Here is a 20238-nt window from a genome sequence, read left to right as displayed (position 1 = left end):
TCCCTCCCCACCGCCTGTCTCTCTCTCTCTCTCTCTCATGGAAAATTCCAGAGGCAAGAAACGTCCCAGTGGGCTCCATGCTGACCGAGCAAAAGTGGCCCAAAGAGTCAGGAAAGGGCACCGTGAGAGGAAGACGAGAGGGCCACACCATGGAAGCTGCTACTGCACACAAGAACAGAAGCCTGAAGCATCCTGGGTCTCTGGCCTTCCCTTTACTCTCCCCCAGCCCTACACTCACACCACTGGCTTGTCCCTGTCCTCAGTGCCCTTCCTAGCTCCTCTTTCCACCATGCAGACATCTGGGCATGGGGTAGGACTAACTAGTTCCCCCTTTATCTTTATCCCAGAGTGCTATTCTCACTGCTGGGACCCCATTCTCTCTGTGTGTGGAGGGAGAGCTGTTGACGTCACTTTACAACTCTGTAGCCTGTGAGGTTGCCAGGTGGCTCTGGAGCTGAGGTTCAGATCTTTCATGGGGTTGCTGGGTGACCTTGAACCCAGCCTGATTGCTAGGATGAGAGGTTCACACTACCACATCCATCTTTGTGTAGGGGATCTGAGGATCAGAACTCAGGTCTTTGTGCTTGCATGAGAAGCATATTACTGACTTAGCCATTCATCTAAAAAGGTGGCCCCTGCTTACCCCGTGGGACTGTGGAGAAGATGGAGCTCCACACACCCCATTCCCGTTAGTTCCCTTTTTTGGTGACACGAAAGATGTTCTACCGACCATCCTTGAGAGCCTCGCAGTGTGCCCAGTCCAGGAGAATGTCTTAAGGGGTCCAGGTCTGAGGGTTGCAGTAATGACAAGAGGGCCAAGGGAGGCTACTGCCCTTACAACAGCTGGATTAAGACAATGGCAAAATCTAGATGGGAGGATTGCTGGGTATCATGTGCTCAGGGGTGGGTTCCGTTCCCCAGCACTGCCAAAAAACAAAAGAGTGGAGTGCTCTCTGGTGGGTTAGCTGGATTGGTGACTGGTATGTGGCAGAGAGAAGGGGGCCCAGGGTGAGGACAGGGACACCACTGGTCTGGCTCTACCAAGCACAGTCGGGAGACTGGGACTTCCCGAGGAGATGTCTGTAGTCTGGGGCCCCCGAAGGAAGGTCAGAGTCCCCGGTGGTAGAGTACCTAGTCACTGACCATGAATGGGACGATCAGGCCCGCCTCCGGAGAGAGGATACAATAAGCCACGTGAGCCAGGGAGCGTGCTCAAAATGAGCAGTCCCGCAAGCGTAAGGAATGGCAGCCTATAAACCCGTTGACACGCGCCTCCCAGGGCCTCCAGGCCGTCTGTGCGGTGACAGGACATTGCAACCGCTCACTGCCCTTCAGTGGTCAGGAGAATCCCCAGGCAGGTTGCTCCGGCTGAGTGAGCACCCCCTCTTCAGGTCCGTGTGTTCCTGGAATGCCTTGCCTGCCCCCTAGTGGATGTCTTAAGACCCATCCTGCTGAGACTGGAACCTTGAAGCGGACGTGTGTGAGGGTCTGGGAGCAGGGACTTGCAGACCTTAGACCCTTCAGTAGGAAGCCAGGATTGGCTTGGGGACCTTGGCTTCTTCTCCCCAGGACCTCAGGCCTTGACAGAGACTATGTGTGCCCCAAACCTCTGTCCTCCGCTGCCGCATTTAACAGCCCCCCCCCTCCCCAGAATGTAGCCTCTCCCTTTGGAGCAATGCTCCACACACGAGTATCCTGGCACTGATGCTCACCTGACCACTGTAGCTGCCTCTACCTCTGGTGCCTCCCTAAGCTCCTTCTCTATTGACCAGACACCAGAGTCACAAAAGCAAAATGTAGACCCCGCCATGCTCAGGAAGCCTGGACTCCATAGTAGAGGCGTACACAGTGAGAACCGTACAGCCAGAATGGCTGGGAATGAGGAGCCAGGAGAGGCAGGGAGGAAAGTCTTCAGGGAAGGCTTCCTGTCGGAAGTATCAGCGAGCAAAGACTGGGAGAAGAGGAGGGATCTGTCAGGAGGGGTGGAAGCCAGAGTCTGGGAAGAAACACCCAGGCTGGCGCAGTGCTGGAGGCACGGAGGGACTGAGCAGAGGCTGGGCTGAGACCTGCGGACGCACTGCAGAGCCGAAACCACTGGATCCCGAGTGAGGGTTAGTCCAAGCATCCCGGGGAAGGGTTGTCGTAAGAAGCCTACGAACCTCTTAGCTTTGCCCCTTGTCCGCTCAGTAGCTCCGTCCCTTCTAACTGCTTCTACATAGGCATTGAGCTAAAGGATGAGCTGAATATGGCTGCTGCCCCAGTGATGGTGGTCATAGCATCTGCTAATTCCTTCACAGGACGGGTGAGAGGGGTCTGTAGCAAGAGGAGGAGGAAGGGGCTTTTCAGGTAAGTTTTGACGGGTGTGTAGGGGTTTACTGGGCCTTGGAAAGGGCCAAGGTCATTTTGGTAGGCAGCAGCAGGAGTAAAGATGTGGTATCTTTGAGGGGTCAGGAGAAGAGTGGAGAATGTGCCAAGCAAACGAAATGGGGGTTCGGGGAGCCTGTGATGGGGCAGGCGGGTACAGAGTCTGGGGGTTCCGGGAGCCTGTGGTGGGGNGTCTGGGGGTTCCGGGAGCCTGTGGTGGGGGCAGGTACCGAGTCTGGGGGTTCTGGGAGCCTGTGGTGGGAGCAGGTGGGTACAGAGTCTGGGGGTTCCGGGAGCCTGTGGTGGGGGCAGGTACCGAGTCTGGGGGTTCTGGGAGCCTGTGGTGGGAGCAGGTGGGTACAGAGTCTGGGGGTTCCGGGAGCCTGTGGTGGGGGCAGGTACCGAGTCTGGGGGTTCTGGGAGCCTGTGGTGGGAGCAGGTGGGTACAGAGTCTGGGGGTTCCGGGAGCCTGTGGTGGGGGCAGGTACCGAGTCTGGGGGTTCTGGGAGCCTGTGGTGGGAGCAGGTGGGTACAGAGTCTGGGGGTTCCGGGAGCCTGTGGTGGGGGCAGGTACCGAGTCTGGGGGTTCTGGGAGCCTGTGGTGGGAGCAGGTGGGTACAGAGTCTGGGGGTTCCGGGAGCCTGTGGTGGGGGCAGGTACCGAGTCTGGGGGTTCTGGGAGCCTGTAGTGGGGGGAGGTACAGAGTTTGCCAAGCTAAAGCCTTTGCAGTTTTCCAAGTCCTCCACCCAAAACTGTGCTCAGCTGCAGATTGTAGGACTCAGTGATTCCAATCACCTGGCACTACCAGGCCCCCTCTGCCAAAGTGTGGCTCTATCTCCTAGTGAGGGCCAGGATGGGGACATCTCCTGGGTGACCAGTTGGCTGACTGCTTTTGCGTACTACTCAAGTGCCAAAGTCCAGGATGGCCGGTGGTACAGGATGTCTTCGTGATCCTTGCTTAACAAGATTAAGACCCAAAGCTGTGCGGGTAGGGCGGTCTGGTAGAGAGAATCTGGACACAGTGACCCTATACAGGTTTTCTCAGAACCCTCACAGTCCTACAGTCCCCCTCCCAAGAGATCTTTGGAAGGAAAGTTTGTTTAGTGGTTTAACCTGACCCCCATCCCAGGGCTCTCCCCTCGGTGGGGAAATGAGTTACATGTGTGTGCCTGATTTCGCTGGCTCTGAAATCACCCGCAGGGATTCAGGGAGCATTCTTTGATGGGTCGCAGTTTGATGAGTCAGGCTTTCTTCTGAAAGAGGGAGCTCTCATTTTCCTGACGGCCGAGGAATTCGCAGTCCTACACCCTGAGGTTCCGGGAGCACCCACTGGGTCTCGGCACATTGCTCCCAGCTGCTGAAGTTGTGGGCTGGTTCTGATGAGGCAGCAGAGGGGAGTAGGTGGGGCTGGGCCCTTCCCGTGGAACCACGGATATAATCTAAGCGGTCTGAGAGTCCTCTGGATGCTCTTGAGAGGATGAGACACAGGTTCTGCAAGCTGTGACGGGGGTGGGGGCGCTGTTCCAGCCTGGGGAGCCTTCCCCCCCCCCCTCTTACTTTCCCAGAAAAACTGTGCCTTTCTCTGGCCTTGGCTGCTTAGCCACGAGGTGGGGACCGCCATAGGAATCAGGGACTTGGAAACAATGACTTCTCTGCATCAGAATGGCTTGTCCAACAAGTGAATAACTGCAGGGCCAAAGGGAGTATTTCTATTTTATTGTTTCCCTGGCAGGAGTAAGGCCACCCCGGGAATCACTAGGGAAGACACCAGCTCCTGTCACTCGTGGGTGGATGATCTCCAGGGAGCTGATTAGGCATTCCTTGCAGGGGGTAGTGGTGGGCATCTTGGCTGCCAGGTCTGCTCACCGACTTTCTATCAGGGACCTGGCCCAGCCTCCCCTGGCCTCCAGGGCTCAGCCATACTCTGGCGCGCTTTGGCAAAGCCGGTCCGGATTTCTTGGTTTATGCGGTCATGCCATGGGTCTCTGAGGAGGACGGAAAGAGGAGGCTCATAAACAACTGGGGACAATGGTGAGAGGTGGCTGAGACTTTTAAAGGTGGCAGGCACGCCTTCCACTCTGTGTCTACTGACACCCAGCAGCCTGTCCTGGGCACACTGGGCACTCGGGCTTGATCATCCCCACCTTTGCGATGTAGGAGAAATGCTCAAACATGGCATGTCTTCTCCACGGCCACCAGTGGCTGCCTCTCTGTGTCCTACTCTGGGAGACCCTGGGGCTGCGGGGTTCCCTGGACACCCCACATCCAGCTCACTTTCTCATGCTCTGCCCATAGTGCCTGGAACTGGCCAGCCCAGGCATTGCTTTGGTCAAGAGAATGAAGCAGACATCCGAGGGACAGCCCAGACTTCACAGCAATCCATAGGGGATATCTGTTAACCCTCGGGGTAAAACCCAAGGCTTTAGACATGTTAGGTAAGCAATCTCCCAGGTGTTAGGGAGACTTTTGATGGTATTTAGCAAGGGCAGAAGGAAGAGAAAGGGAGCTTTGTGGGGTGTCTCCCTGAAGTGTGATGGGAGGGGACTCCATAAATCCGGCTACCTTGGTCGGTGGCTATGCCATCGCATGGTCGGCTGGGCTTCTGTCCCTGACCTCTGCCTGACTTTTGATGGAAACAGTGTGTGCAAGCAGATGCTTTGTGTGTGTGGGAGTGCCTGTGTGAGCATGTACGTGCTTGAGTGCACTTGTGTGCGTGCATGCTTGTGTGCGTGCATGCTTGTGTGCGTGTTATTGTGTGTGTGTGCGCGCGCACACACAAGTGCAGAGCCTTGCCAGCTCACTTGCAGGCTCTGAGCACACCACTCCAAGCCCCCTGACTCCCCACCCTGCCTGCCTGAGGCTCCGGGCCAGGCGATGCTCCTTGCAGCTAATCTCTGGTTTCCTCCCTCCCCGAGCCAGGAGATGAAAACATTTCTGGCACTTTCTAAAGTTTCTGTCTAGGAATGGAAAAGCCATCAGCCACCGGAGCTCTGGCTGATAAATGGGAGCCAGGCCTACAGGGTCCCCAGTCCGGGACAGGGTAGCCGGGGGCAGAGAGAGCTTCCCTGAAGTGTGGACGTGGACAGAGCCTGGCTTGGGGGAGGGGACTGGGGTGTCATCAGGGTATGACCAGGTCACGTGCATAGGGGGGCTTATGAGCGGAGGCCTGAGTGCAGAAAGGGGCTTTTGGTGTAACTCAACAGAGTCCCAGTCAGTGCTAAAAAGAGATGAAACACTTAACGACCAAAACAAATGAACAAACAAAGGGCATCTTAAGCCATAGCAGGGCTAAGGCCCTGGGGCGGGGAGACTTGAGGTGTGCTTTAGGAGACAGCCTAGGAGCCCCTGAGCAGGTGTCCAAGTGCTGGGTAGGGCAGACCTGGACGTGGCTAAGCCAACCAGAGCAGTGGTTCCCAACCTTCCTAATGCCTAGACCTTTAACACAGTTCCTCATGCCGTGGTGACCCTTCCCCAAACATAAAATTATTCCGTTGGTACTTCATAGCTGTAATTTTGCTATTGCCATGAATCTGAACACAAACATCTGACACGCAAGCCCCAAACGGGTTGCAACCCACAGGTTGAGAACCACTGGGTTAGAGGCACTGGTGGAGGGAGAATTTTAACCCAAGCCTGGGTCATCCGGGAGGGGCCCGGTGCATTCCCAGCTCAACCTCTCCTGGTGGATTGAGCCCCTTGGCCATCATGGTTCCAGGATACCTGTGCCTGCTCCCTTTGCCTGTGGAGGTTCTTATGTGGGTAGGGGAATGAGGGACAGCCTGTTGGAGGAAAACTGGTACTGTTCCACATGGCCCTCAGTGAGGGAATGATGCCCCCAAGGATGCAGGGCAGAGAGCATGCTCTCAGAGGCCCGAGCTCTGAGGTCTCTCCCTATGCAGCCTTTTGGTGTCCTTTTAATATGAGTCTCATGACTGTGGAAGAGGGCACCCAGGACACAGCTGGTTAGCTCAGAATAGAAAGACCCTTCGGGCTGGCAGTGCACGGCAAGCCCCTGTGTGCTGTCCCCACAGATGGCCTGTTTATGCAGATTTTGTGGGGATTCAGGATGCTCTCTCATGCAGGCCAACTGGGTGTCTTGGGACCCCCAAGTGCTCCCCAAATAGACTGGCTGAGCTAGGCTGTGGAGCAGAGCTAGCTACCACCCAGCAATGCAGACAGTGCTTAGCACTGGGCAAATTATGTATTTTTCCGGTCTCATTAGGTCTTTGAAAATCTAAAATAATGGGTCATCCCTAGTGGGGACATGTTCTGGCTTTGGGGACTCACCCAGGTCTGATAGGCAGAGGTGTAGGGAGGGGCCTGCAGAATCCCACCTTCCCTGTCAGCCAATAGGTCTCCTCTGAGCCCTTCCCCTAGAACAGAGAAGAGGTGAAAGGTCAAGGCCCAGAGGAAACTCTTCAGGTGAGGCTAAGCCTGCCTCTGCCTCTTGACAGGTGTGTGACTTTGGTTAACTTACCTCACCTCTCTGTGCTTCCTCTCCCCTAAAGCCACTGTGAGGATTTAATGATATACTTACCAGTCAGAGAGATGGAGGCAGACCTGGAATGCTAAAACCTGAGGCAGGCATCATGTAGACTTCCTTCCAGTCTTCCCTTGGAAGACCCTGCAGCCTCCCCTGGGACTATGTGGGAAGGAGCTATAGGACTCTGGGGTGTGCTATCCCACCCCTCTGAGTTTCTCAGGGTACACCATGTCCCCGAGTCGAACAGTCCACACCCTCCCCCACAGCCTGCTCCAGCCCTGTCAAGGCCAGGATGACACAGGCAGACACTGGCCCTCAGGAGCTGGGGAAGGCCTCCTCCTGCTGAGACATCATCCACAGTGTCAGGAGGTGAGTCACAGAGCCCGCCTGATTCTGAGGTCCAGTCATAGCCCAGGGACCTTTAAACTAGGTGGTCCCTATCTCCTAGTCAGGCATACCCCTAGCAGAGGAACTGGGGGAGGGGACAGGATGGGGCAATTGAGAAGAAACTGAGGGAGAAAGGGAGGGAGGCAGGGAAGGAGGGATGTTGTCAGAGGCTCTTTGTTCCCAGCGGCCAGACTCCTGAAATAATCACACAGAAACTATATTATTTAAATCACTGTTTGGCCAATCGCTTAAGCAAGCGTATCTTTAGCTAACTCTTCTGGCACTCCATGGCTTCTCCCTGACTCCACCTACTCTCTCTCTTTCAGCCTGGCTTTACTCTGCTAAACCACTGGCTGAAAACAGCCTTCTTTATTAACCAATGTCAATAAAACACATTCACAGCAAACATCACCTACCACATCAGAGGAAGGGAGGAGGAAAGAAGGAAGGAAGGAAGGAAGGAAGGAAGGAAGGAAGGAAGGAAGGAAGGAAAGAAGGAAGGAAGGAAGGGAGGGAGGGAGGGTGGGAGGGAGGTGGGAGGGAGGTGGGAGGAAGAAAGAAGGAAGAAATGAGGGAAGGAGGGAAATCCAGGGTTCACAGCTTTTCTCTGCCTTGAAGGAGGGCACTCGCTGGCAAGCTCAGCCAGGGTCACGCTGTGGAAAGCCGGTTATGGGTGCACAGGGAAGTTATGACAGCCATGGGATAAAGTGGGGATGTTCTTGGGCCGGGGTAGGTTTTAGTGAAAAGTGCAGTCTGAACTGGGTTCTGAGGGTGCACAGAAGCCCAAGAGTGTTACAGAGACAGCACAGGCTGCGGGCCTTCGCCAGATGGGTCTTTGCTTTGCTAATCGCATTTCCTCAACTGTGTAACATGAGGCTGATTTGTTCTTTGCACAATTGCTCCGAGGGCCTCGTGGGCTGCGTGTGTTGGGCACCAGGGCGCTGCACAGGTGGTTCACTAGAGCCCCAAGTTCTCTGCCCTGCCCCTGACTCTCGCAAAGAAACAAATGGCTCCCAGGAAGAAGTTTTTCTTGATTCACAATTTGGGGAGCAGAGAGAATCACCTCCTATGCCCCAGCTCACACAAACTGGCCTGCTGAAACTGATTCCCAGGGCAGTCCCTCACCTTCAGCTCAGTCTGGCCTCTGACATCGATTGTGTAGCCTTCGTCAAGGCTGAGCAGGGTCTGGACGGTGCTTCTGCTCACATGGATTCTGTACGCTGAGGAGAAAGGCAGAAATGAAGCCACAGCTCCCTGCCAGTGTCTACTTCTCTAAGAGCCTGTGACTCTGGCCCTAGTCAGCCTCACAAGGCCCAAACCTCTTGTTCTGGAGACAGGTGGTCACTGAAGGAGCCCCCAAGAACAAACAAGCCACATAAATGAAGTGTAAGAGGGGAGATCCCTGTAACACGATGTTTACCTGTGGGGCTACCACACCCAGTTACACAGTGTGTGCCCCGAGCTACCTTAGGATCAGACAGCGCCTTCTGTGCACCCAAGGCAGAGGCCCTAAGACCTGGCAGTTTGGGGTGGCTTTTTCCAGGTCCTTCAAAAGTAAGGGCCTAAAATGTTAGAGATGTCTCCATGGCAGTGTTGGAGCTGACCTAGCATAACAGGAGTTAGCATGCAGCCAAATAAAATCCCAAACTGGAAGGGGTGGGGTCACCTCACTGTAAAAGGAGAGCACCAAGGCCTTCCAGGCAGAGCTTGCTAAGGACATTGGGCAAGTCAGCTGCAGAGCCAGGAGGAAGACCTAGGTTTCTTGCCTTTTGAATCATTGTCTTCTCTGCTAATTCTCCCCTGAGATCATCATAAAAACGCCATGGACAGTTAAAGAACACACACCCCTCCCTTCTGTCCCCTTTGCTGTCACCAGTTGGGGGACACGGTGACTAAGTCCTGTTTCCCGTAGCCAGTCTGGGTTTGCTGAGAAAGACTCCCCCAGGCCGGATAGGAGTTGGAGACACTCACGCAGCCCTGTGGATTCCATCCGGGAGGCAGTGTTGACAGTGTCCCCAAAGAGGCAGTACCGAGGCATGGTGAGACCCACAACACCTGCCACACAGGGCCCTGAAATCCAAATATGCAGAAAACCTTAAACCAAGTAAGGCGTGAATCTGAGGGCCCAGAGCCTTTGGTATAAGGCAGCCAAGGGTCACAGAGCTTTTCTTGCAGAGAGTCTGGATGCCAGAGGCTCAGGAGCAGCACCTGGGGCTGACCCACCACCCTGGCCATAGCCCCCAGCCCTCTCTACCTGAGTGCAGACCGGCCCTGACGCAGATGGGCACATCGGGTGCATGCCTCATCCGGAAGTTTCCTGCATAGCTAAGTATGTCCAGGGCCATGTTGGCAATCTCAGCCGCATGCCGACTCCCATTGCGCCGAGGAAGCCCAGATGCCACCATGTAGGCATCCCCGATGGTCTCTACCTGCAGATGGCAATCTAGTGTTGGAACAGCCTTTCCTGCACCCAAACCTACGTGCCACCAATCAGGGGGCCCCCAGATCCCTCACCTCTAGATCTCATATACTCTGCAGCCTTTCCAGCCTTCGGGCCCAGGCACTCAGCACTGAGCCATTTAGGCAGCTGATGTCTATAAGGTAGGTGACTGTCTGTCTCTGATAGCAGACCCGGGGAGCAATATGCATTAGGTCACAGCCAGCCAGGGCTTCATCTGAAGGTGCTACCTATCAGGGGCAATCTGGTGTCCTGACTCTAGTGGCTTCCATGGATACTGGAAAGAAAGTGGGTTCTAGGGCAGCCTGTAACAGCCTATGTTCCTCGAAATCGTGAGGCTGAGGCAGGAGGATTGCTGCAAGTTTGAGGCCAGCAATCCTTGGGCTGTATAGTAAGACCTTGACTCCAAAGGAGAAGGGCTTGGGGGAGATTTGAAATGACTCAGTGGGTACGGGTGCATGTAGCTAAGCTTGATGACCTGAATTTGATCCCCAGAATCCTCAAAGTGGAAGGAAAGAACTGATCCTCACAAGTTGTTCTCATTCTCCACATACAGGCACACAATCACATTCTCTCTTTCTCTTTCTCTTACACACACACGCACACACACACTCATACATACATGCACACAAACACATACACACAAGCACATTCTCTCTCTTTCTCTCTTACACACACATATACACTCACACATACATGCATACAAACACACACACAACTAAAAAGGAGGAGATAAAGGAAAGAAAGTTCTGGAACTAGACAGACCATTGGTTCCACCCCAGCTTTGCCGCTTGTGCAGGCAGAGGGCTTCCCTTGTAGCTACAGCTTCCCTTGTAGCTACAGCTTCCCTTGCAGCTCAGCGTTCTCTCTGTGAGTGGAATGCGTTCACAGAGCCAGCTGTAACACTGCCCCATAGAACCCCTGCCAACCTCAGGACCTGAGGTCAGTGTGATGCCCCCTCCACTGCACCCCTCTACTGTCAGAGCTCAGGGTCAGCCACACACTGGCCCTTCAGAGCTGGTGTGCCCAGAGATGCCTGGTGATGAACAGCCACCTGTAAGTGAGGTTGTGGCTGCTTGTCATATATACGCTTCGTTCAGAAGGGGCAGGGTCACAGCAGAGGAGAAGCGAGATCGAGGGAGGCCTTCTAGTGGAGTCTAACTGTGCCACTGACTCGCTGTGTAACCTCAGCAAGGGATCTTGTCCTCTCTGAGCCTCGTGTGTGTCGAGGGCTAAATCAGAGGCATGCTGTGAAGACCTTCAGGTCAAGCTCTCCCTCCTAAGGTCCTTGCTCAGCATGCATGCTTCTTCCTTCCAGGTTTTCAGTGGAGGCTAGGAGTGGGGAAGAGCTGCAGGCAGCCGGTGCTGGCCTTATGTTGTCACTTGGTGAGAGACGGCACTTTCTCTGCTAATCAGCAGAACATCCTGAGCCACAGGCTCTTCAACCCTGCCTCTCGAACAGGAACTTCAGGCTGGGAGGGCAGGCAAGCTTCAGGGCTGTTTAACAGCTTAGATGGCCAGGGCCTCACACCTCCACACTCCAGGCCAAGCTAGGTAGTCACACCCTTATCTGTCCCATGCCTTGTCCTGGGCCCTGAGCCCCAACACTCAGTTCCACACTACAGTCAGAGCAGATGACTTACTCAGCCATGCTGATGCTGGGGTGGTCCTCTCAGCCCCGCCCCACTCCTCCCCTCCACCCCCACCGCTACCACTCTCCCCGCTTCACCCCCACCCCATCCCCACACATGTGTTTGTTTGAATGGCTGCTTTTCAGACCAGAAAAGATCCAAAGCTGTAACTAGATCCTGCTGCGGACGGGAGGGAAACCGAGGCAGATGGCGGGAGTGATGAGAGACACGTCACACATCACAGGGACTGGGCCTGCTGCTCCCCACATCTGGAGGGGTGTGCAGGCCTTGTTTGATTTCATTTCCCTCTGCCGGGAAGATGCAGGCCTCTTGGCCAGAGTTCAGAGCGAAGAAGCCAAGGCGTGATTCAGAGCAGGGAGGGGCACAAGTGTAAGGAAAGATTAGCAGAGGCGGGGAGAGACAGGCCAAGGTGACTCAGGGCAGATCAAAGGAAGGGGGCTCCGGGGAGACACCTGTGGGACTCACAGGAGGCTGAGGTGTGGGCTGCCAGACACCACTTGGAGCCATGGAATCCCCCTCCCGCCCCTGGCAGCGGCGGGGGGGGGGGTCTGAGTACTCCAGGGGCAGGAGCAGAGGCCTCTGTGGGTCCCCACCGTATGTCTGCAGGGGCTAGTGTCTACCCTGAGGACACTCGGGTTCCTCCTGGCTGTTTCTGTCTGTGCGGCTGCAGGCAGGCCTCCTTCCTCTCTGGGGCTCAGGATTGAGCCACCAAGTTCTGCCAGGGGGAATTTTGAGAGCACCAAGCAGAACACCTCACAGCGTCTAGCAGGCAAGGGAGCCAATGGGAGCCTGGAAGTCTGGCTAAGTCTGGAGCAGGCAAAGAGGAAGAGGTGGATGAACCAGGAAGGGGAAGGAGCTGGTGAGACTCGAACCCTCAGAGAAATACGAAGGTCCACAGAGAAGGAGGAGTGGCAAGTGACTCAGGAGAGGTGGGTCGACTCCATTGTGAGCCACTGTGACCTGCCATGTTATCCTAAAAGAGTCTTCGTCATGAAGAGGGTGAACGTCCTACAAGGGGCTGAGGACCCAACTGCAAGTTCAAGCCTCGGGTTCACATAAACCAGTGGGCTTACACCATCTCATCTGTAAGTTAGGGGGCCAGCACCTTCCTCACAGATCAAAGCCCTTAACACAGCATCCTGTATACAGTAGGTGCTCCATAAATGCTGGGACAGACACTACAAGTAATGCAGTCAACAGTAGGCTTGCCTGACCCATCCCCTGACTCCTTCCAGAAGCTGCCCCTGCCTTACTCCCCCTCCCCCTGCCACTCCCAGGGCTATGGCTCAAAGACCACACAGGGGGATGAAAGCCAACAGGGCTGGAGTAGAATGACACCTGAACCCCCTTCCCCACTTTCTCCGTCCCATTTGGAGTTGCCCTGGGCACCAGCTCCTAGACCAACAGTAAGAGACTGGGTTGCAGGAGGCAGGAGGTGGGAGGCTGGGGTGCAGGAGGTTGGGGTGAGGGAGGCAGGGGGTGGGAGGCTGGGGTGCAGGAGGTTGGGGTGAAGGAGGCAGGGTATGGAAGGCTGGGGTGAAGGAGGCAGGGGTGTGGGAGGCTGGGGTGAAGGAGGCAGGGTATGGAAGGCTGGGGTGAAGGAGGCAGGGGTGTGGGAGGCTGTGCTACAGGAGGCAGGGGGTGGGAGGCTGGAGTGCAGGAGGTTGGGGTGAAGGAGGCAGGGGTGTGGGAGGCAGGGCTGCAGGAGGCAGGCCGCAGGAAGCAGGGCTGCAGGAGGGTCTCTGCAGCACAGTGGAGCTGCAGAGGAATCAGTGAGCCCCTTGCTCTCCCAATCGCAGCCGACACATGCATCTATGCAAACTGCCAGGATAAAGGTTGTCTGATCCACAGACAAGGAAGCAGGCCCAGAGAGGGGAAGATATTTGGCCAAAGCAACACGTTTGGCTACTCTGGAACGAAACCCAGGATCTAGAGACACACAAGAATCAGGTCACAGAAGGTCTTGGTGCCTCTGCCAAGACCCTGAAGCCTGTCCCCTCTCTGCGGCTGCTGCTGACCCATGTTGTGTCCCGCCACAGTGACCCATCTGGGCCCCATGGCCTGCTGAAGTGGCATTACCCAAGCTGGACGGTGCTGGGGAGAAGTCTCCTCTTCCGGAACCCTCCCTACTATCCTCACACCTGTTCCTCACTCCCTCAGCTTTCGGCCATTGTCACGGTCACGAGGGTTATTGCCATCTAACACCTACAGGACTGAGAGTCCCTGCAGGGTGGGACCAGGACTGGCTTGTCTCTACATCCATGCTCCAGACACAAAGGGGCCTGCCCATGAAGACGATAGAGGACACACAGACAGACCAAAGACGTGTGAGCATCGTGAACAAATACACCCCGACAACACTCTCCATCCCTGCAAGGTGACTGCAAGGGCTCCCATCCCTGCAAGGTGGCTGCAAGGGCTCCCATCCCTGTAGTGTGGCTACAATGACTTCCATCCACATCTGGTGTTGCTCTTCCCCCCTCTTCCAGCTGGCCGTATCTTCTCCCTTGGCCAACAGAGTCTGTCAAGGAAAGCAGTGTGCCAAGCCCAGGCAAGAACTCAAGAAGCCAGCGTGCCTCTGCCCTCTCTTAGAACCCAGCCACACGTGTAAACTATCTCAGAGAGTGATAGGCCAGAGCTGAATCCCTCAAGTCAAGGTTCCAGAGACAAAGAACCAAGCTAAGATCACAAAGCTCCCACCTTGCCCGCAGCCAGCTAGCCAGAGGTGTGTGTGTGAGCCCATTCTGAGGCTTGTAACCCATGCTTTCCCCGTATGCTCCTGGACTTTGAGATCATTCCTTATACAGCAACAGTTGTGTAACGTTGCAGTTAATTGATGCAGACGCACACATACGTGGATGGAAACATTTGCAGCGCACGGCTGCAGAGGGAGGGAGAGGAGAGTCTCCTACTGTCCTCACCTTATACACATCGTGGCTGTCCAGAACAGCGTCAAACAGTGTGTAGAGGTCATTGAGGAAACCTACCACCTCAATGGGCTCACTCAGGGCTGAGATGGTGGTGAAGCCCACGATGTCGCTGAAGTAGATGGTGACCTGGTCGAAGTACTCCGGCTCCACGGTCCTCCCCATCTTTAGAGCATTGGCGACGGACCTGAAGGGACAGGAGGGGCCGGGTGAGGACCCCGTTTGGAAGCTGGAGATATGAGAGGGAGGAAGTCCCTGGTTGGCCGGTGTACCAGTTGTGCAGATCTGTCCTGACTTTCTTGGAAGTTAGCTGGGAGCAGTGTGGACACTCCTTGCTCCCAGGGCATGGGCAGTAGGAACCCAACACCGGTATAAATAACTCAGTGCCCAATGCATGAGGAAAGGCTAGAAGGCTAAGTCAGATAAATGAGAAGCAGTGAGGTGGCAGCAGAGGGGGTGGAAGGATCAGTCGGTAAGGGTACTGTATAACAGTGAGGACCTGATTTTGATTCGTAGAACACATGTAAAAGTCCAGGGTGGTTGGGCATGCTTGCAATCCCAGTCTGAGGAGGCAGAGCCTGGAAGAGCTCTGGGGTTGCCCATCAGCCCAGCCAAACCACAGACCGTGAAGAGAAACTCTACCTCAAAAAACCAATGTGGAAGGTATTCTAAGAAATAACACTTGAGCTGAACTCTGTGCTCATACACATGCGCACACATGTGTGCTCAAGCATCAAAACATGTGCAGGGGCACGGAGCTCCTTGTGCTCACAGACATGCACGAGGGGAACCTAGAACATCAAGCACACAGGGTTGTTCCTTCAAGGAAAAGAATACAAAACCCGCTTTCCACCCAGAAGGCTGGTGCCGCCATAATTTTCTTCGTAGCCTGGTGACCTTTGTGCAATCTGTGTGGCCAGAGCCGGCACCTGGCCCCCTCGGACCCTTTTCCTAACGTCTCTCTCCGTCACGCTACAGAACCCATTTTTATGGAAGATGTCACATGCTCTTTACAAAGAGTTTCAACCTGGTCGGGTCTGATCTGTATTTAGTTGGTTTTGTTCCTCAAAGAGATTCGGGCAAGCTTTGTTGTGCATGCGGGACTGAGTTCATCATCGCGAGAACAGTTTTTCGCCAGATCGTGCTGTGCTTCAAAATGCCTGAATGAACGACTCGGGTCAGACTCCCGAAGTATGAGCTGCCCTCTTGCCCCCCATGGCTGGTCCCATGCTACCCGCAGGCAACTCACAGAGGGAGCATCTGTGAGAGCAGCCTTTCTGTCTTCCGCCTCTCCAGTTCCAGCTCCTCAGTCCGCTCCTGGACCAGGCCCTCCAGACTTTGGGAATACTTCTCCAGCATCCGCAGCATGGAGTCAGCCACACTCATCTTCTTGCCTTGGTTAATGCTTTTGAACTAGAGAAAGAACAAGATCTCAGTTTCACTCATACAGATCAACACCTCCTGCCCACAGCTTGGGAGTAGCCAGGCGGAGCCCCCGGCTGGGGAAATGGGTTGAAGTGAAGGCAGATGTGTGGATCAGGAAGACCACAGGAGTTCAGAGGGAGGTGGGGGGAATCTCTGGGTTGGATGGGGTCAGTAGGAATCAGAGTTTAACAGAGGAATTTGTGTTCGGACAAGCATCATCACCGACAAACATAAAACTGGATTACATGTGGTCTCAGAGTAACATTGTAGGCAGGACACTGTTCTTCTCTGAGGCAGATGGATGGATGGACAGAGTCATTATGGGTTGGTGAAAGCATGAATGAGGGCCTGATGAAGGGATGGATGAATGAATGAGTTGTGGGCAAATGAATGGATGGACAGACGGACAGATGGACCAACAGATGGATGGATGGATAGATGGATGGATGGATGGATGGGTGGGAGGATAGAAGGATGGACAAATGGATAAGTAGAATATATAAAATTCCATTTTTCTTCTCCCTCTCTAAGTATCCAAAAGCATTAGGACCAAAGGAAACTAAAGATTAAGGGGAAAAAAGACTAAAATTCAGGAGCGGGGTTTCTATGTAGAAATTGATCAGTGTTTGGAAGCGAGTTTCTTAGCAACGAAACCAAAATGGAAACACAGATCACACGATCCATGCAGAGAGCAGAGGGTTAAACCCATTGTTGTAAAGAAAAACAGCTACTGCCACTGCCAAGCTTGGGTCTTCATATCAGGTCGCTGTGGCCATAAGTGACACCTCTTTCCAGCCCCCATAGAAGGAGGCCAAGGGAACAGGTGAGGTTAGTTACCCCCAAACAACGGGTGAGAGTTGGCGTAGCTGTTCAGGCCTTCTGACCCTGCCCTCTCTGAGGTGGGATGCAATCCCACCTTCATGCTAAGCACAGTGTGTGCCCGTAGCTTTCTTTGCCATGGGCCGCAGACAGGGGTCTTTCTCAGTCACAGATATGGAATAGCAATGCCAGTGTCTCCTCCCCTGGCTTTCTAGCCAGGATGACCTCTAACCTCCTCAGGGAGATATCACCCTGGCGTTTCAGCCATCTCTGATCGTCCTAACTCATCATCGTGGCCCTTGGAGTTTGCTAACTCTGAAATCCAGAGGGTCATCTGTGAAGCGGGTGCTACCCCATGATGCCACAGTATGTGTGGGGTATGTGCCAGTGTCCCAAGGAGCTGTAGATCGTCTGGGTCTGCCATGCTGCCTCTGTCTCTCCTCACCTGCCTGTCTGAGATGCTGAACTTGACCTTGGTAATTTGGTGTTGTGGCTGGGGACGATGAGACCGGAACAGGACGTAGAGCTGGGTTTGATGGGTTGGCCCTGGGGGAGAGCTATCCTGCTCAGTCAGCCCTCCGACTGCAGTCCCAAAGCAGGCTAGGGGGACCCCAGAGCTCATCGAGTCCCCTCACTGACTCAGGGACCAGGACTGTCTCCGTTGTCACTAAAGTCTGTGCTCAGGTGCTGGGAGGCCTGGTCCTGGGTGCGGCTCCTCAGCAGCTCTTCAGGGACACAGCCAGTCACCTGGTGAGGTCCCTTGGGAACTTGCCTCTGCCTCCTGTATCTTCTACAGAACCAGGACCGTGGCAGTGTGCTTCGGAAGGTTGCCGTAAAGACGGAGTGACTGAGAAAAGGCTGGACCCGCAGGACGGCACACGTGGCCCTCTCTTACGGCTGTCCTCCTCAGAGTGGTACTGCTGACATGTGTCCCCTGACAACCCATCCTTTCCAGGCCCTGGAGAAGCATGTGGCCTGCCCTGGGCCGAGCCAAGCCTGTGGACAGGGGTGCTTGTAAGGCCCCGCGCCTCTGGGGAGCACCGACCTGCGTGTAGATCTGGTCCACGCTGGGCCTGTCGTCTGGATCTTCCTCCCAGCACTGCTGCATCAGCTGGACGCACTCCCGGGGTCCCTGGTCGGGGGACACCAGTGGCCGGCACAGAGGAGGGGGAGACGCCACCTTCCGGATGATCTCTGCAGCAAATCCCATGGATACCTTGGGTCAAATGCCCTGTGGGATTATGGGATGGGTCTTGTGGTAGGGCAGGGAAGGGAGAATTGGGCCCTCAGGGATTCTCCCAGGACTTTCCATGTCTCCTGCACAGCTGGTCAGGGCACCTAGCCTTGCTATTCTCCTGGGTCTGCCTCAGGCTGTGGCCAGAGGAAAGATCTCAGCCTTTGCCTAGGAGAGCTGGGATTCAGTTCCAAATCTGCTACCATTCTCTATAGGGTGGCAAAGAAGATGGCAATCCCTTTACCTTCAGTCTCCTCATCTGTGAAACGGGGTCAGGGGGCCCCCTTTGAGGGGCGTTGAGGTAAGAGGTGCAGAAGGCAGTGCCTGGCATGTGGCAGGCTCTCCCAAGGCTGCTATTCTGGAGATTCCCAGCCTTGTGGTTGAAACCTGACAGCCTAGCCCTCCATACCGGTCTCAACACCCAGAGACCATAGCACACCTCACGAGACTGACATCCAAGACATCCCTACTCCACCGGGTGAGGCCACAGGGACCAGCGCTCGAGTTCTCTGGCTCTGCCACCCTGTGCCTGCATCCCACACCCCACCCCAGACAACTGCTTCTGGCAAAGCCAAGAGTTCATAAGACTGAGAAGAAGAGGGGCTGGGCTCTGTGCTCAGACTCTGAGCCCGCAGATCAACGCAGGACATCGGTCATCTGGACAGGTTGGGCCATAGCAGGGTAACCTCCGAGGAGGCCTGGGGCCCTCCTCTTTTCCTCTACGGTCCCCATCTCCCCACCCTAGATTGGCCGCCTTGTTGGGGATAGTGAGAGGTTACCATCTCTCTATGGTTTGGGGTAGGGGTTTGTTTGTTTGAGATAGGGTCTCCCCCAGGGTGGCTTCAAACTTATTACATAGCCAAAGATGATCTTAAATTTCTGATCCTCATGCATGCCAAGTGTTGATCCCAGTTCTACAGACATGTGCCACCACACCTGGCTATGCTATGCTAAGGTTCAAACCAAGGGCTTTGCTCATGCTAGGCTATAGCTCTCCTGGGTGCTCATCCCGATCGACATCCCTCGCCCTTGGTTGTTGTGCTCCTGAAGCAGGTTTGAAGCAGGGCAGCCCACGGCTTGTCTGAAACTCACAGTTCAGCTCAGGCTGTACTCAAATTCGCTATCCTCCTGCCTCCACTGCCCAAATGCTGAAGTTACAGGTATGTGCTACCACACACTGGCTATTAATGTCCAGTATTACAAACAGGAAAACTGAGGCTCAGAGCATAAGGGAACATCTCTACAGGCCAGCAAAAAGCAGACATGACAGTAGGCTGGCTTTCCACTCAGTTCATCTAGAGGGTCCCAGCCTCAGGCAGCAGACCCCAAGGGCCTCAGACCACAGGCGCAGGGAGGCTGTGTGCTTACAGCACGCAGATGGAAGTGATGCAGAGCACGCTCACACGCACAGCTGTGTTTTTAAAAGCACGCCGCCAATTGCATTGTGATGAATGAGATGTAAATCCATTTCAAAGCTTTGCAGATTTCTGAGCAGCGTCTGTCATCGGGGGTTTCTGCAGCCAGCAGATAGTAAAAGCTGAGGACAGTGTGGAGGCTCTGGCATTCCATGTAGGGTGTGTGTGTGGGAGTGTTGGGGGTGCGTGTGCGCAGATGGCACACGTGTAGGGGCCAGAGATCAATGCCAAGTGTCTCCCTTAATCAACCTCCATCTTACTTTTAAAGACAGGCTCTCTCGCTAAAGCTGGAGCTTGCCAGTTTGGCTGTCCGGCCAGCAATCCCTGGGGTCCCCCTGTCTCTTCCTTTCTGGTGTTGCACCACCACATGCAACTATTTACGTGGGTGCTGGGATCCAAACTTGGGTCTGCATGCTTGCACGGCAAACACTTTGCCGCTTTGCCGACTGAGCCTGGGTTTCAGCATCCTAGAGGATGGTGAGTACATAGCCCTGGGGTGGTCCCCGGGTCCTCTTGCTGTGCCAGGTCTACTGTTCACACCCACTGCTCTTGACACTGACCTCAACAGTGCTGGCTTCTGTGTAGGAGGCTGCTCACCTGGTCCCCAAGCACACCATGCCTGGATGGGGAGAGCGCCACCCAGATCCCACTTCCCTCCTTGAGAAGCCCCTGCCCTGCTTTGAGTAATACTTAAATCTTCTCTGAAAAAGTCATCCCTTACAACCAGGGCATGAGACGGAGTGCTAGAGAGAGTGCCTGGGAAACCACAAAGGGCCCTATGCACACAGGCATCCTCCAAAATGTGGGACACAGGAGAGAATGTGGGACCCCCCCATTAGCCCATCCCCAAAGCACCCAGGCAGATTTGACTGAGCACCTATCACGTTCCAGGCCCTGGATCTGTGTGCAAAGCTGCACACAGAGTGGTTTTATGAGGTAGGCCCACTGGTCCCCATTTTATGGGCAAGGAAACTGAGACTGACCCAAAAAGGATTTATTCAAAATTGCAGGGTGCATGGTTGAGGAACCGGCTCTAGACCTAGTTCATAAAGCTAAGCTCTGGATTCTGCTCTT

The 20238-nt window shown here is 54.9% G+C and overlaps 1 protein-coding gene across 1 annotated transcript in view; it reads right to left on the bottom strand.

The window, feature by feature from the left end:
• Positions 1-4079: 4079 nt before the first annotated feature.
• Positions 4080-20238, bottom strand: part of LOC126508948 (guanylate cyclase D-like) — a 31090-nt gene continuing 14931 nt past the window's right edge. The window contains exons 12-19 of the mRNA XM_050154466.1: positions 17561-17709; positions 15521-15684; positions 14266-14458; positions 9489-9663; positions 9206-9304; positions 8360-8454; positions 6652-6737; positions 4080-4349 (exon numbers count right to left, since the gene is read on the bottom strand). Of these exons, the coding sequence (XP_050010423.1) occupies positions 4241-4349; positions 6652-6737; positions 8360-8454; positions 9206-9304; positions 9489-9663; positions 14266-14458; positions 15521-15684; positions 17561-17709 (1070 nt within the window). The 3' untranslated portion in view covers positions 4080-4240. The remainder of the gene's footprint in view (positions 4350-6651; positions 6738-8359; positions 8455-9205; positions 9305-9488; positions 9664-14265; positions 14459-15520; positions 15685-17560; positions 17710-20238) is intronic.

Source organism: Alexandromys fortis, unplaced genomic scaffold (assembly GCF_014885135.2).
Source record: "Alexandromys fortis isolate MF-2015 unplaced genomic scaffold, M_Fortis_MF-2015_v1.1 scaffold_77, whole genome shotgun sequence".
Taxonomy (NCBI): Eukaryota; Metazoa; Chordata; class Mammalia; order Rodentia; family Cricetidae; genus Alexandromys; species Alexandromys fortis.
Note: the sequence above shows the minus strand (reverse complement) of the source record. Positions and strands in the feature narration are given on the sequence as shown.